The following is a 14,361-nucleotide window of genomic DNA, read 5'->3' as shown; positions in this document are numbered from 1 at the left end:
TTTGAGTAGGTCTTTCCCTGACTGTATCCTCTTAGACAAGAAAGTAAAACACAAGTGAAAGATTTAAAAAAAAAAAAAAACTACAAACTTCACATATTGAGGTCAAGAAGTCTCTTCTGGAAAGTCACAAGGCTGTATCTTTGAGCTGCTCAACATTTTATCAATGAAAGAGAAAGTGCCATTTTCAACTGTGCCACTAAATAAGTGAAAGTGTCACTAATAGATTCATTTAAAAAATTAGAATTCAAAAACGTCTTGATAAAGATGAAAAAGTAATTTGACAAAAAGAGACAAAATTTAGCAAGGATAAATGTAAAGTCCTCTAAACAGACACACATAATCACACACGACGGAGACCTGACTTTGTAGCAGTTGTTAAGAAAAAAGAGTTGGGAGTTTTATTTGACTTTGTATATGAACTAACAATATGCTGCCCCTGATTTAGGAAGGAAGCCAACACAATCTTTGACTAGATTAATAAAAGGTGTCCTGATCAAAGGAGTTAAAAGTAGCCCTGTGTTTTCCACTGCTCAGAGTACTCAGGAGTAGGATATTGAGTTCAAGATGCGTCACTTTTAAGACACAGCATGGACAGAGTGGTGGGTGCCTAGAGGAGTGTTAAGAGGATGAAAATATCATTTGAAAGAACTGGGACCACATAAACCTGAAAGGAGAAGACTTACTGTGAGTGGTGCAATAGCTATGGTCAAACATTTTAAGAGCTATCATACAAAAGGTGCGTACTTATTCTGTGGCATTCCAAAGGGTGGATGGGAGACTGACGGGGAAGCTGCAGGGGGACAGATTTCAGCACACCATGGGTAAGAGGTTTTAAAAATATTTTTGTCTGCCTGTGCTTGACAATGAATGTTGGTCCAAATACAAATAAGACAAGACCCCAAACTAAAGAGGCTTAAGATCTATAAGCACTGTAGACTACCATCATTAGCATTACTTGGCACCATAAAATTGTAAACTCCTTATTCCTGGCAGTGTTCCAGTGGCAACTGGGATAATGTAGAAGGGATTCCTGCCTTTGATGAGACATCAGACCACAGTATCCATTATCCCTTTCCAATATCTACATTCCACGCTTCTAATTTCTTATCAGTAACTTTCATGAAGATACTCCAAGTACACTTAAGTAAGCAATATCTAAATATGCCTCTCCTTAATAAATGAGAAAAAACTATACATTTAAATGCAATCCAGAAGAGTCCAGAAGGTGAAATTCTACAAAGTTTGGAGATTATAAATTAATGTTGCCATGGAAACCTTAGTTGATACCATCTACTGCAGCCGAAACAGTTGCTGTTCAGGGACAACCAGAACAATAATTGAGTATATATGTATTCAATGCCACAAATCAGCACTAAATAACACTTTTAAATGCCTTTATTTTTTATTTTTGAGGCAGCAGATTTACATTTTCTCCTTGAATGCTCACAATTTTAATATGACACTAAATTGAGGCTATGATAGTACAGTGGGGTGATCAATCGCATCGAGAGCTGAGGAAGTCATTGGAAGCCCAGTGCATGCACTGAATCCAGCCCCCTGCTCAGATTTCACAAGGGAAATAAATGTGAAAAGATAAAGACCTGCTAGATCAGGACAATCAATTATAGGACTGCCCACATTCCTGTAATAAACACTTGTCCATCAGAAGTGGCAGTATGTCAGATCTGACTATCTCACTGCCGTTTACAGTACTTCAATAGGTGGGTTTTCTCAGTTATGTAATAGCAATCACTATAATACACAAAAGTCAGCTCACACTGAGAATAATATTGCCTCCAATCAAAATCATTCTTTCCTTAGTATACTAAAGCTCTTTCTCCCTTCTTGCAAGCAACAAAGGCTACAACAAAGAAACTTCCCAAACACCCACAGTTAAGGAAACACTGGCTCCAACAAAATAAGTGTGAAAAATCTGTCCCTGGTGTCTAATTTGTATATGAATCTTCTTCTTCAGGGTATTTTAGTGGCTTCCTTTATTCATAATTTACCAGCGAAGAATAGAACTAAAAGTTTATTTTGGTAGCAATGCACCTGACTATTCAGAGATTCAAAAACCTGCTTTGTTTATTGTTATGCTATCCTGGCAGACGATATAAACATGCCTTTTTTCCACAGCTCCACACTGTAGCCATAATTCCAGCTGAATATTTTCACAAATGCAAACCATTAGGCAGGAATGGACTTAAGCAAAATGTGAAGGCAACTTCCTTCTGGTCCTTTTTCACCCTTAGATGGGTAAAATCTGGGCCCCTTGACACAGATTTCAAATCCTCTTCCTTATCAGTCTCAGGGAAGGGTCTGTAAAATTATTCAACCTAAGGAGCATGTCTAACAAGTTTAAGGTATTGCTTCCATTGCATTTTAGGCCTTGGTGCCGAGCACTATATATTTTTTTGTCTTATTTAGTCACAACAAAATCATAACTAAAGTAACTAAATCATAACAGTAGGTATTAATTTCACTTCATATATGAGAACTGAGGTTCAGAAAGATGAAATAACTTGCTCAAGTTCATATAGCCAGCTTGTCCTCTTTTTCTTCTAAACCATACTGGTCTTAGGAAAGAGAACACAGTTTTTAATAATGTAGACTTTCACATATTATAAAGCAAGAAGGAGAAACTGTTGATATTTGAGTTGAAGTGCCCTTTATAGTAGTACAGACTCCGAAGGCATACTGTAAAGGCAGCCACCTTTCTCATCCACACGTAAGACCAGCCTTCCCACTGGAGACAAAGACACGGATGTACCATAATGGAAGAAAATCAGTCCTATACTTGTCTTCCCTTTCTCCTCCCAAATTGCACATATGGTACAAATGGGACCCAGAGACTAGTGGTGCAGCCAATTAGCAAACAATGTTTGGTGTCAGGGGCCTGGAAGCAGGAAATAGCCAGTATCCAGGCAAGTTATTCAATTGCACAAATGTCTACTAAGTTTCCTTACCACTGCTGGGAGGTGTCAGTACTGAACAGGCCTGGAAGGGAGAAACAGTGACCCAGCCCTAGGGCCTGTAAGTTCAGGGGCAACACTATTGTCTCAAGAAGGCTTGGTGAGATATGATAGCACCTTTACCCAAGACTATTTGAGATTCCTACACAAGAACTCAAAGCAGGGACTTGGGATTGTGGGAGACAAAATGGAACCCGGTGCACAAAGTGAAAACATGGTTACCCAAGAATGAGGCTGAGCTCAAGTTACCCGGTAAACTGCCTGGGCAAAGGCAAACTTCATGGTCACTCCGATGGTGAATCAATAAGGTTCTGATGCAAGGGAGCTGCACTCCACCTACAAAGGGCTAGTCCCAGGTCCTGCAAATGAGGGAGAAATAACCATACCAGGGCAGTCACCACTCCTCTCAGACCATTTTCTGTAGATGTATGACTTTCAAACTTTTATTTTCAGCACAAGAACCTTTTCCCTTAACAAAATCTTATGCAAATGGCTATAATGTAAAGCAAATAAAAACGGCTGCCCAGGTTGAAACCAAGAAGGTAGGTTTTTCTCAGAACCGAAGGGCTCAACAGAATACAGCATGTGAATGACCGCTAGGGCAGACACTGAGTCACCCTGCCTATTAGTCTCCACTGGAATCTAATCCTGCTGAACTTTTCTCTTGAGAGTCACAGTTTCTTCCATTCAACACCTCCAGGAGTTTTTCTCCCTCCTGCTCCAGCCCGATAAGCTCTAGTTTCTTATCACTTGTTTGCATTTCCATGGTGAACACATAAAGCTCTGCATATCTCTTAGAACATAGCACACTATTTTCCAGATCTTTCTGACAATCCATACACCCTTCTCTCAAAGACTTTTGAGCCATCTGATCCACAGGGCTATTCTCAGCGTCTTAAGGCAAACTAACTTCTGCAGAGCACTTAGTTTCTTGGACATCATTTTGTCTGATGCATAATGATCGTATAATGTGCATACGATTGAGCCTCAAGACTCATTGATTCATTAATTGGCTCAGGATTCTAGAGCTGGACAGTACAGCCCACTGAGAAGGAACAATTGCACAGTTTGGGGAATCTCACAGACCCTGGTACCTCACAAGTAGAAGGCTTCCAGAGACTGTGACTCCACTTTCCTTTCCCTTGCTATTCCTATCTCAAATCCTCCCTTTACCATGCCGCAAGAATTCTTGCTTCCCACTCCTTGTGGTGACGGGTAGGTTTGGGGAGACAGATGTACCTTAATAGTGCTTTCCAAACTGTGCACGTTGTTTGTATGACTCCTAGCTTGCAGAATCTGTCTTTCTGATTCTAAATCTTATCTAAAACATTTTATACCTCTGAATTAAGAAACTAAGCATCTGTTGCTTCTTTCAGTAGGGCTCACTTAATCACTCAAAAAGCTCACAGGCTTGGTCTTACAAAATGTGTCTCCCGGGAATGAGATGTTCTATAACAACACTGTCCAATAGGACTATAATGTGACCCACACAGGTAACTTTAAATTTTCAAATAGCCACATCAAAAAGTAAAAAGCAGCATATGAAATTAATTTTAACAATATATTTTATTTAACCCACTATATCCAAAGTATTACGTTTCAACACGTAGTCAATATTAAAATTTGTTAAATGAGATATTTTACATTCTTTTTTTTTTTCACATAAAGTCTTCGAACTTGTGGTGTATTCTGCACTACAGCACATCTCTACTTGGACTAGCTGTATTTCAAGAGCACAACGGCTACATGCAGCTAGTGGCTACAGCACTGGACAACACAATTCTATAATCTCTTCTCTGTTCCCATCCTCCTTTCATTTCTTTCCTGTAACAACTCATTTCCTTTAGTGGGGATGCTATGGGCAGGGGCAGACAGTGGAAACCAAGATCATTAGAGAAGACTTTGATATATACCTGAAAGGAAGGCCAAGATCACAAAGGAGCTTTTGTGCCATGCTAGGGAGCTTAGATCCTATCCTAAAGATACAGGAACTCTGCTGATGGATTTTAAGCAGTGGAGAGTCGTGATCAGATTTGCCTTTTAGAAAGGCAGCAGTGTGGGGAACAGATTGGAGGCAGGCCAGGAAGAAGGAAGAGAGACCAGATATGAGGCTACTGTAATAATCCTCAAGAGAAGGGATGAAGGCCTGAACCAAGACAGTAATGATGGTAATGGTATAGATAGGAGAGGGCAGACTCAAGACAGTTTGAAAAGGCTGTCTCTACAGGGCTTGGTGGCCAATAAAAAGAAAGAGAGAGGAACACAGAACAACTCCTAGATTCTAAACTTGGGGAAGCAAGTTTCATTAATTTAGATAGAGAACACACAAGGAATATGGTTTGGAGCTGGGAAAATGGTGTTTTGAACACATTGAATTTAAGGTACCTGGAGCAGGTGTCAGAAAAGAACTCAAGGCTGGAGATTTAGATTTAGGAATCAGTGGCATATGGGTGGTAGGAGAAGAAAACAAAAGATGAGCTTCCCCAGGGCAACTGTGAAGAGTGAACAGAGGACTGAAGGCTGAACTCTACGGGATGCTGAGGTGTGGCAGGAGGAGACGAACATACAGAGAAGTTTAATACAGAGCAGTTGGGCTACAGGAAAAAAATCAGGAAAGAAGGATGAGTCAGAACAGGTAGGCAAAGTTTCAAGGGACAGAGAGTGATCAATAACACCAAATGCTGAGCAAAGGTCAAAAAACAGAAGAGAATCCTGGATCTGGTGGTGTGAGGAACCAGAGTGACCATTAGGAGAGGACAGGACTGCAGAGGGCTGGAGATGAAGGGCAGGTGGGGAGGTACAGGTAATGCACGAGGACCTATCCTTTAAGGAGCTGCCTTCGAAGACAGGGATAAGACAGAGTATAACCAGACTGACAAGGAAGGGGCCAAGGGGACTTTGCTTGTCTTGCTGTCAGTTCTGATAAGATGAGAAAGACTTAAGCATGCTCCTGTGCTGAAAGAAAAGGTTGGTTGAGACCTTGTAGAAAAGAGAGATAACAGAGCAAGGTCTCTGAAGAAGCACGAGAGGATGGCATCAGAAGGACTAGCCTCAGCCAGGAAGGAGGGAAAGGCAAGAAAAGGAGTGGGAAGATCCTACCATTTGTAAGGAAGACAGAAAATCACCACTGCAAAACTATTGGTTCTTAATTAGAAATACGAGGGGTCTCCAAAAAGTTCATGGAAGGATTTGTATTATCTTTTAATTCAATTTTTCCAGAAACTTTTTGAAGAACCCTCATATAAAGGCTTTTTTTCTTTAATAACAGTATACATATCATGTATAAAATTAGATAAACGATGAACACAGAAAGAAGTCACTAGTTTTCTACAGCTCCAAATCTGTGGTCCTGGTATATTACCAAGGCTTTCACACACCTCTGGACTTCACCTAAACATCACCTCAGGCAATATTCAACATCTGTAGAGCCACAGTGGTTTACAGCTAGTGGTCTCACTGACTGGTGGGTGTCTGTGCAGAACTGAGAGGTAAATATTGTCAAAGTCACTGTGCATTACCTTACAGGGTGGTGTAAGAAAAAGTTGAAGCTTGGGGGTCAGACATCAAACAAATTCATTTGCCACTTACCAACTTTGCAGATTCGATCACGTATGTAACTTCCCTGAGCTTCAGTGTCCCCTTCTTAAAAGGGTACATAATCCCTACCTTACAAGATGTCTGTGAGGTTTAAGTGAAATGATCAATAAGTGATCACTATGATGATGATGATTTTCACTTTGTTTTGAATATCTAGGAATTGGGTGCTGCTAACAATGAATCAGTGCTTTGCAACAATTAGCATCTTGATCCCTAAGGAGAAATGAAGAATCAATCCTAGTGTTAGGAAGAAACCTTAAAAACCCAAATGGCCGTCTGATGTTTGCATCTTTTTTTCATCACAGTACATATGCACTCTCTGCTCTCAAACTGCCTGGCTTTGATGCTTGATCTACAAATTACTAGCTAGGCTTCAGTTTTGCTCCTCGGTAAGATGGGGGTAATCAGAGTATGGACTTCATAGCACAGTTTGGAGGATGAAAGGAAATAATGCTTGTAATTAAATAAGATATTGCCCGGTACAGCCTATGCTATACGTTGTACACGTTTAGTGATGGGGGGATTACTCCTGAAACAGCATCTCCTGAAATAGCATGATCCATACATAATAAGACAACCTTCCTTATTATTGACCCCAAATCTGTCTTCTTGAAACTCACACCCACTGGTCCTAGTTTTACAGTCCATGGGGGTAGTTCTACAGAATCATGAGGGTTCTACATTAAGAGTTATGTTTACTCATTTAAACATAACTTAGGGGAGCCTATCCATTACCACAATACTGGGCTCTGCTAGGTGCACTGGGCAGTGTCTCACAGATGGCTGGCTGCTTGGCACCACAATCTGGGATAGACCTCTCATTATTTACATTGCTGTGAAAGCGTAAACCTTCAGTGGCATTTCTATAATGCAGGAGGCCATTTCGAGCATTCTAAGTGAGCTGGATGCTACCCAGGAACACACTGGTTATATTGCTTACAAGATTTATTTTGCGCTTTATGTCATGGTCAGTTCAGCACTTGGCACCAAACATAATGATTGCAGGTATCTGTATAGCTTTTAGGCTCCATTATTGAACACTGCAGACCAATGCCCAGGAGAGCCCTAGTTGTGTTTCAGCTTATAAGCAGCAATAGTGTAATAGAGTACTGATTTTAGAGTAAAAACACCTTAGAATTCAGATCTCCCCACCCTACCCTCATCACCTTTCCTCCTTTCTTCTATTTCCAATGATTGCTATTGAAATCTTATCCAAATTCTTTCAATATCAGCTCATCAAACAACTGTCACTCTAGGAAGGTCCCCTCACCCCCTAACAGAAGGAAATTTTCCCTTTTGAGCTCTCTTATACCTTTTTTTCTGGGATGCATATGTTATATCTCCTGCTAGACTATAAAATCCTTCCCAGCAGAAATGGTGCCTTATACAAAATAAGTCTTATTAAAAGTTTAAAGAACTGAATTTCATACTGAATACCATATGAGGGATGTGGCAAACTCTTCCCTAAATTACCTTTCACCCTCAGATGGATCCCCCAGATGATTTTTTTTTTTTTTTTAATTTACAAGGATGCTTTTAAATGAAAAGGTTGGGTAGCTCCACAATATAGTCCAGAATTTTAGGAACAATTAGCTGAACTTTTGTGTAATTGATATGTTTAGCCTAATTGTTTTATGTATAAAATACTGGCATAAAGCCTGAATGCTTTTATTTTTGTTCACTATTGGGACCCATCACTCCACCTTGAAATAACTACAGCCTTCTTAATTCCAACTCACAACCAGACTCCATCATTATCTCAACTCTGGGAAATGCCGAGTCCTCAGAATCCTCACAGCTAATTAAGGGAGAAGCTGATGAGAACCACTGAAGAAAAATGGGGAAAAAAAACCTCCTTGATAGATGCCTCCTTCAAATACCTGTCCCTTTTATCCAATGTCAACATTAATTTGTTGTTAACAAATATTTATTGAAGTCAGAACTAGGTGTCAGGCTTTGAGCTAGGCTCTGGGGACATAACAGTAAGCAACACAGAGTGAATATCAAAGCTCATCATTTGAAAAAAAAATTGACTCTTATAGTTTATTCCTTCTACAGGTAATCTCGCTATGGTCAAGGGCCTGTAGACGGTTCAAAGACAGAATATAAGGTACATTAGTGCCTGCTATGGGTCAAATGTGTCCCCCAAAAGTTCATGTATTGGAAACAATCTCCATTGTAACAGTGTTAAGAGGATGGGAAATACAATTATGGTATTTGAAAGGTAGGGCCTTTTAAGAGGTGATTAGATTGTAAAGACTATGCCCATGTGAATGGACTGACCCATTCATGGAGTAATGGGCGTGGTTCTGATGGCTTTATAAGGAGAGCAAGTCAGCAGGTTAGCTCTTTTGCTCAGTCCACTCTCACCATGTGACACCCTGCATAGCTATAAAGAATCACCACCAAAGAAGGCCCTCACCAGATGTGTTCCCTGGACTTTCGACTTCCCAGCTTCCAAAACTGTAAGAAATAAATTTCATTCCTTTAAAAATTATTCAGTTTCAGGTATTCTATTGTAAGCAAAAGAAAGAGACTAATTCAGTGCCCTCAAGGAACTTGAAAATCTAGTTGAGAAAGCAAGAGTGAAGCACACAACGGTATAAGAGAGTATCTGATGTTCTAAAGGAACAACGCAGACAAAAGGGGTAGAAGAGGAAGAAACCAATGAGAGTAACATGATCAGGGCTGGCAGACCTGAACTTGAAGAATGGGGTTAGGTTAGAGAAGAAAGGAAAACGCATTCTAAAAGACAGAACATGAACAAAGCGGTAAAAGCGAAAATAAGCATGTCATCTTAGCAGGGCAGTGAGATTCCAACTAGTAGAAACAAGGTTCATGTTGGAAAGAAGGAGAAAAAAAAGTTGGTAATTTGGGGCAAGACTGTGAGGCACCTTAAAACCAGGTTGAGAGGTTTCACTTTATGCCAAGGGCTATGGGGGTGTGGGGGGCCGTGGAAAGTATTTGAACTGTTGTAAAGAACACTAGCTGCAGAATTAAAGAAACCTGAGTTCAACACAGCGTTCCACTGAGACAATCCTTCGGGAAGAGTTCTACGGGAAAGAGCTTTAGGAAGGTTGATATAGTGGAAGTGCACGGAATGGTGAAAACTCAATTACAGACAGACCAGGATGTAGGCTATAACCATCCTAGAAAACAGTGATGGCTAAGTGCCTAGAGGGTGGGCTCCATGGAGGAGAGTGAAGGACAAAGAAATGCAGGGGCTAGCTCAGAGAAACTGTTACAAAGGAAGAGTTAACAGGACTTGATGCTTAGCTCAAAGAGGGCGTAAGAGAAAGAAGAGCCAGGGATGGTTCCTAGATCTCAAGTCTGGGTGATGAAGAGAATGCTAAAAGTATCACGAAGAGGAAAGTCCTATCATTATAAAAGGAATAAAGTTAGCAGAGAATACAAAAAGTGTATCAGGCAGGTAGCCTTTGGCCTGAGAGCAGGACACCCACCATGCAAAGTTTATTAAGCAAGTGAACAAACGGGAATGGAGACTGAATCAGTACCAGAAGATAAAGATTTGACTGATGTAAGGAAAGATATCTTCATCACATTTAAGAATTTTTTATTAGAAAATAAAAACACTAGCTATTAAACAAAAGTAACAGAAGTGATATAAGCAGAAGAGGGAAATAAATCTTCACTATTTTTCTCAGCTGTGATACTTAGGGGATCCTATCCATTACCACAACAGTGAACAAATAAACTTCGGTAGAAATTTAACATATGGCCTATTTACATAACAAGCATCACAACTCCAAATTAGCCATTTTGATGTGTCAAGAATATAACACCTTCACAGCAGACTACTTCAAAAAAGGAAAGAAAGAGGAAAGGTTTGTTTTTCTTCTATAATTATGTTCACTAGGTTTTTAACTGTTTGTATCATGAAAATCACATCTTAATTGTGTGATTACACTCTAAGGTGGAACACTGATGGAATGAATTGATTAGCTGAATTATGCATAACCATTCAAAGATCAATAAACAGACCCAATCACTTAAATCCATCCATATGATATATATGCCCTCATGTCCTGTGTCATGCTTTTAAAAGTTACTGTCCTCTGTACAGAAATTATAACAACCATATGATTCAATTAGCACAGTCAAATGATAGTAAAAGAGCTACAGAAGATGACTAGCAAAGTATTATGGAACAGTAACTAAGCAGTAAGCTGTATAATGCATACAAAACACTCTACACTCCTGTCACACAACAGAGAGATGGTAGCAGCCTAGATCTTACCATGAGCAACCTCAACTTCTTCCATCTTACCAAAACTGTAACCAAAAGTTCTTGTAGTGGCTCAACAGGATGCTGATTAAAACTGTATAAAGGTAACATAATGGGGACCACTTATGCACCTCCAACACACAACCATTAATGAATACTCATTGTTAATGACAGCACAATCTTCTGATCACAGACTGAGGAACCGATAAAAATTAGGACCCAAAGTGAGACATTTCTGAAGCTTAACTTCTGATGAAAAGTATTACCATTTACATGGCAAAGGTGATCTATAAGATGCTTCAGATTGGCAGCACTTCAAAGACCGCAATAGAGTGGTCCAAGTATTTTCTTTCCCTGATCATTACTGACATGGCAGAGCAGCTTCACAGGGCCAGAGATATCTCTCTCCACAACCGCCACTTGAAAATCAGTGCAAGCAGAGAAACTACATTAGGAGGCTCCCTAAAACAAAAGGAATACAAAAGGAGTTGATCATTTTGCCTGTCTAAATGATCACATTAAACAAAGTTGATTCTTAGGAAATCGTTTAATATTTTCAGGGATTAAAGACAGGCAGAAAATTGCCAGTTATTATACTTCTTTCTCAGATGTTCTGTTTTTACTAACTTCTTAAATATTCTTTGCATTCAAGTGATTGTATTTTTATGCAAATTATTTGGAGGGGCTAGTCTCTAGTTTATGTATGTGTGTGTGTATTTAAAGCCACACAGAAACAGTATCTGACATGTTTTCTGCTCTCCTGCTCCATAAAATAGGTTTTAACACAGCTTGAGTTTATTCCAAACTCTAATTAGAGACTGTAATAGCATTTGCCTTGTCCAAATAGAAAATCACTCCCAAAGATGATTTTCCCTCAGTTAAAGATCCAACAAATATTATCATACACAGATATTTTTAAACATTACAGTTACTAGACAAAACTGCCCCCATCTAACAACACATTGCTTTCTGTTAAGTAACAGTTTCATAGGCCTACAAAAAACACTTTATCCAGAAAGCAACTTCATACTTTATTTTCAGAGTATCTTTCAAAGTAATTGGTTTTGTTACTTAAATAGCCTTTTTTTCCAGAGCGATTTTTTTTCGCCTATTTTTCAAGCGATTTCTGACTTCCTGTCTTTTCTCTTCCCTGCCATATTACATATCTGCTTAATCTCTGGAAAACAAAATCAGTCAGAGTGGCAATGAGTCGTTCCTTTAAGACAAATTTAAACGATGGCATAAAGGTCACGCGACCTTACTCTCAAATACTGGCATAAAACCTCTTTCCCTGCACAGGTTCTAAAATTTCAGAATCGTTTTTTCTTACTTAAAGTCTATGGGCTTGTGATGGAGCAGGTAAATATTTTAATATATTTAAAAAATTTTAAATACACAAGTGACGATATTACACATAACATTTTATGTAAGAAAAAAGGCTGTGTTTGAAGTTCAGGCTACAGACTACGCAATACACTCAAAGGAAAATGCTGTACAGAAAGAATCTTTAATTGAAGTGCAAGGTCTCAACAATCGACATCCGCTGTAACCAGGACTGCTGGGAAGTGAAAAGCTCATGAAGTTCATAAACACACACCTCAACCCCCCCAGAACTGGGATCCTCCACTCGCGAGGAGGGGAGCTTCGGTCGCCTCCCCGTCCAGGTGAAGTCTCGGCCCTCCACCCCTACGTCTGCAGTGAGCGCGAACCACCGAGCAGAGTGCGAGCGGGCCGGGCGATGTCCCCGGACACGCACAAGCCGAGTGTCGGGAGAGCGGGAAGAACCCCCTCTGCGCCTCGGGAACAACCCTGTCTTCGGCTCAGGTCCGCCGCCTGCCATCGCAGCGTGTACCGGAACGCGTGGGGACCCGGGCACGGGGGCCGCCCCGCATCCCGCTGCAGTCCTGCGCCGAGGGGCGCGGGTTTCCCGGGATCCAAGGGCGGGATGGTCCCGGCTGAGGCAGGCAGCTCCGCGGCTCGCTGAGAGAGGGCGGCGGGCGGGTCTCACTCCCGTTTGGTTGAGAAGGGGGCACCCGCACAGGAGGAGGGCAGGCGAGGGACCGCGGGCGACTCAGATCCGGGGAGGGCGAGTCTACGTCGGAGCGCGGCGGACACACGCTCGTCCCGGGCGCGCCAATATGCGCCCGCGCCGGCCACGAAAAGGAAGGACGGCGACCTCCACGTCCGGTCCGCGCCGCCAGCCCGCGTCGGCGCCCAGCGCGGGCCACACCCAGCGCCCCAGGAGGCGGCGGGGGCTGGGCGGCCCGGGCTGCGGAAGGCGCGGCCCGAACCGAACCGAGCCTCCTTCCCGGCCGCGCAGGCCCCGCCGCGTCCGCCGGCGCCCCGCGTCCCGACCCAGGCCACCGGACGTGGAGGGACTCCCCGGCGGCGGTGGCAAGGGGTTCCGCGCCTACCTCTGAGTCGAGCGCCGGCCGCTCCGTCCGGGCCGGGGACCGGGGGCGCGGTCAGCGGGGAAGGCGCCGCGGCGGTTGCTGCCCCTGCGGCGCGGAGGGCGGGCCGAGCGGGAGCCGCTGCCTGGGCCGCGCGCCGTCCCGAGCTCGCCCCGCGCTGCCGGCGCTCACGGCGGAGGGCGCAGCCAGCTCGGCCCCGACTGGATTCCTTCACTGACACAACTCCGGCTCGGCCCGCTCCTCGCACGGCCACTCCCGCCCCTCGCAGCTGTCCCCGCCCGCCCGTCCGCCCCGCGGTGTCACTCACCAGGCACACACACCCCGAGCTGGCGCCCCGCGCTCCCGCGCGCACACACAGCGCTGCTCACGCCTCTCTCGGGTTTTGTATCCGCTCACACGCACGTTCTGACACAGATCCCTTCCCTCCACACGCCCTCCCCAGCTCCTTGCCCACCCCACTTTCTAGAAGAATCCCCGTACAGCTTCCGCACTTGGCTCGCTTGCCTCCTCGCCTTTCCCCAAACCTCCACCTCACCGAAACTCTCCCTGTTATTGATTTTGTCACAAACCGCACGTGTTGCAAGAGAATCATCCTCCCCTACCCGGGAAAATGAACTTCGTTCCCCCAGCACTGTCCACAAATGCAAGCTTCTCCTTTTAGAAGGCAGTAAGGCTTCGTGGTGACGAGCCAAGCTCCAAACGTAAACAACGAGAGCCTACTCGGAAATGACCGGAAATATGGAGCAGGGCAAGAGTGCTGGGGCTCGGCCCCGCCCCCCGCTGCTGGTCTACACACGGGGCTCTAAGCGTGTGCGGATTCACACCGTGGGCATAAGCCCGTGGGAGTACAATAGCCGGGAGAGTACAGGGAGTTTCTCAATCACTATTCATGATGGAAGCACTTTAGACAACACTCCTCTTCCAGAGGCACTGGAGTGAAATGCAGGCAGCTCTCCAATTCAGTTAATTTTTTTTTTTTTGAAGGGTGACTTCTTAGCTTCTCTTTTTCTCAGTACCAATGACTGTTTCTCAGCGACTCCTTGGATGGCAAAGCCCCCTAACAGATATCAGACCAGAGTCAATTACGCCTCTCAAGCTTCAGACTCGAATGGGCTTCCGAATGTCCAGCAGAATA

The 14,361-nt window shown here is 43.1% G+C and overlaps 1 protein-coding gene across 6 annotated transcripts in view; it reads right to left on the bottom strand.

Annotated features, from left to right (window-relative positions):
• Positions 1 to 13,916, bottom strand: part of SPATS2L (spermatogenesis associated serine rich 2 like) — a 183,796-nt gene extending 169,880 nt beyond the window's left edge. For 2 of the 6 annotated variants that reach the window (XM_063093155.1, XM_063093157.1), the window contains exon 1: positions 12,413 to 12,437. Coding sequence is in view for 1 of the 6 variants with exons in the window: in XM_063093160.1 (XP_062949230.1) it covers positions 11,082 to 11,084 (3 nt within the window). In the remaining 5 variants the exon portion in view is untranslated. Of the gene's footprint in view, positions 1 to 11,081; positions 11,107 to 12,412; positions 12,438 to 13,229; positions 13,458 to 13,533; positions 13,626 to 13,828 lie in introns of those variants that run through there. The other 4 variants (XM_063093192.1, XM_063093176.1, XM_063093167.1 and 1 more) reach the window with 4 other exon arrangements.
• Positions 13,917 to 14,361: the final 445 nt, after the last annotated feature.

Source organism: Cynocephalus volans, chromosome 1, assembly GCF_027409185.1.
Source record: "Cynocephalus volans isolate mCynVol1 chromosome 1, mCynVol1.pri, whole genome shotgun sequence".
Classification (NCBI taxonomy): domain Eukaryota; kingdom Metazoa; phylum Chordata; class Mammalia; order Dermoptera; family Cynocephalidae; genus Cynocephalus; species Cynocephalus volans.
This window is presented reverse-complemented; position numbering and strand designations above follow the sequence as displayed.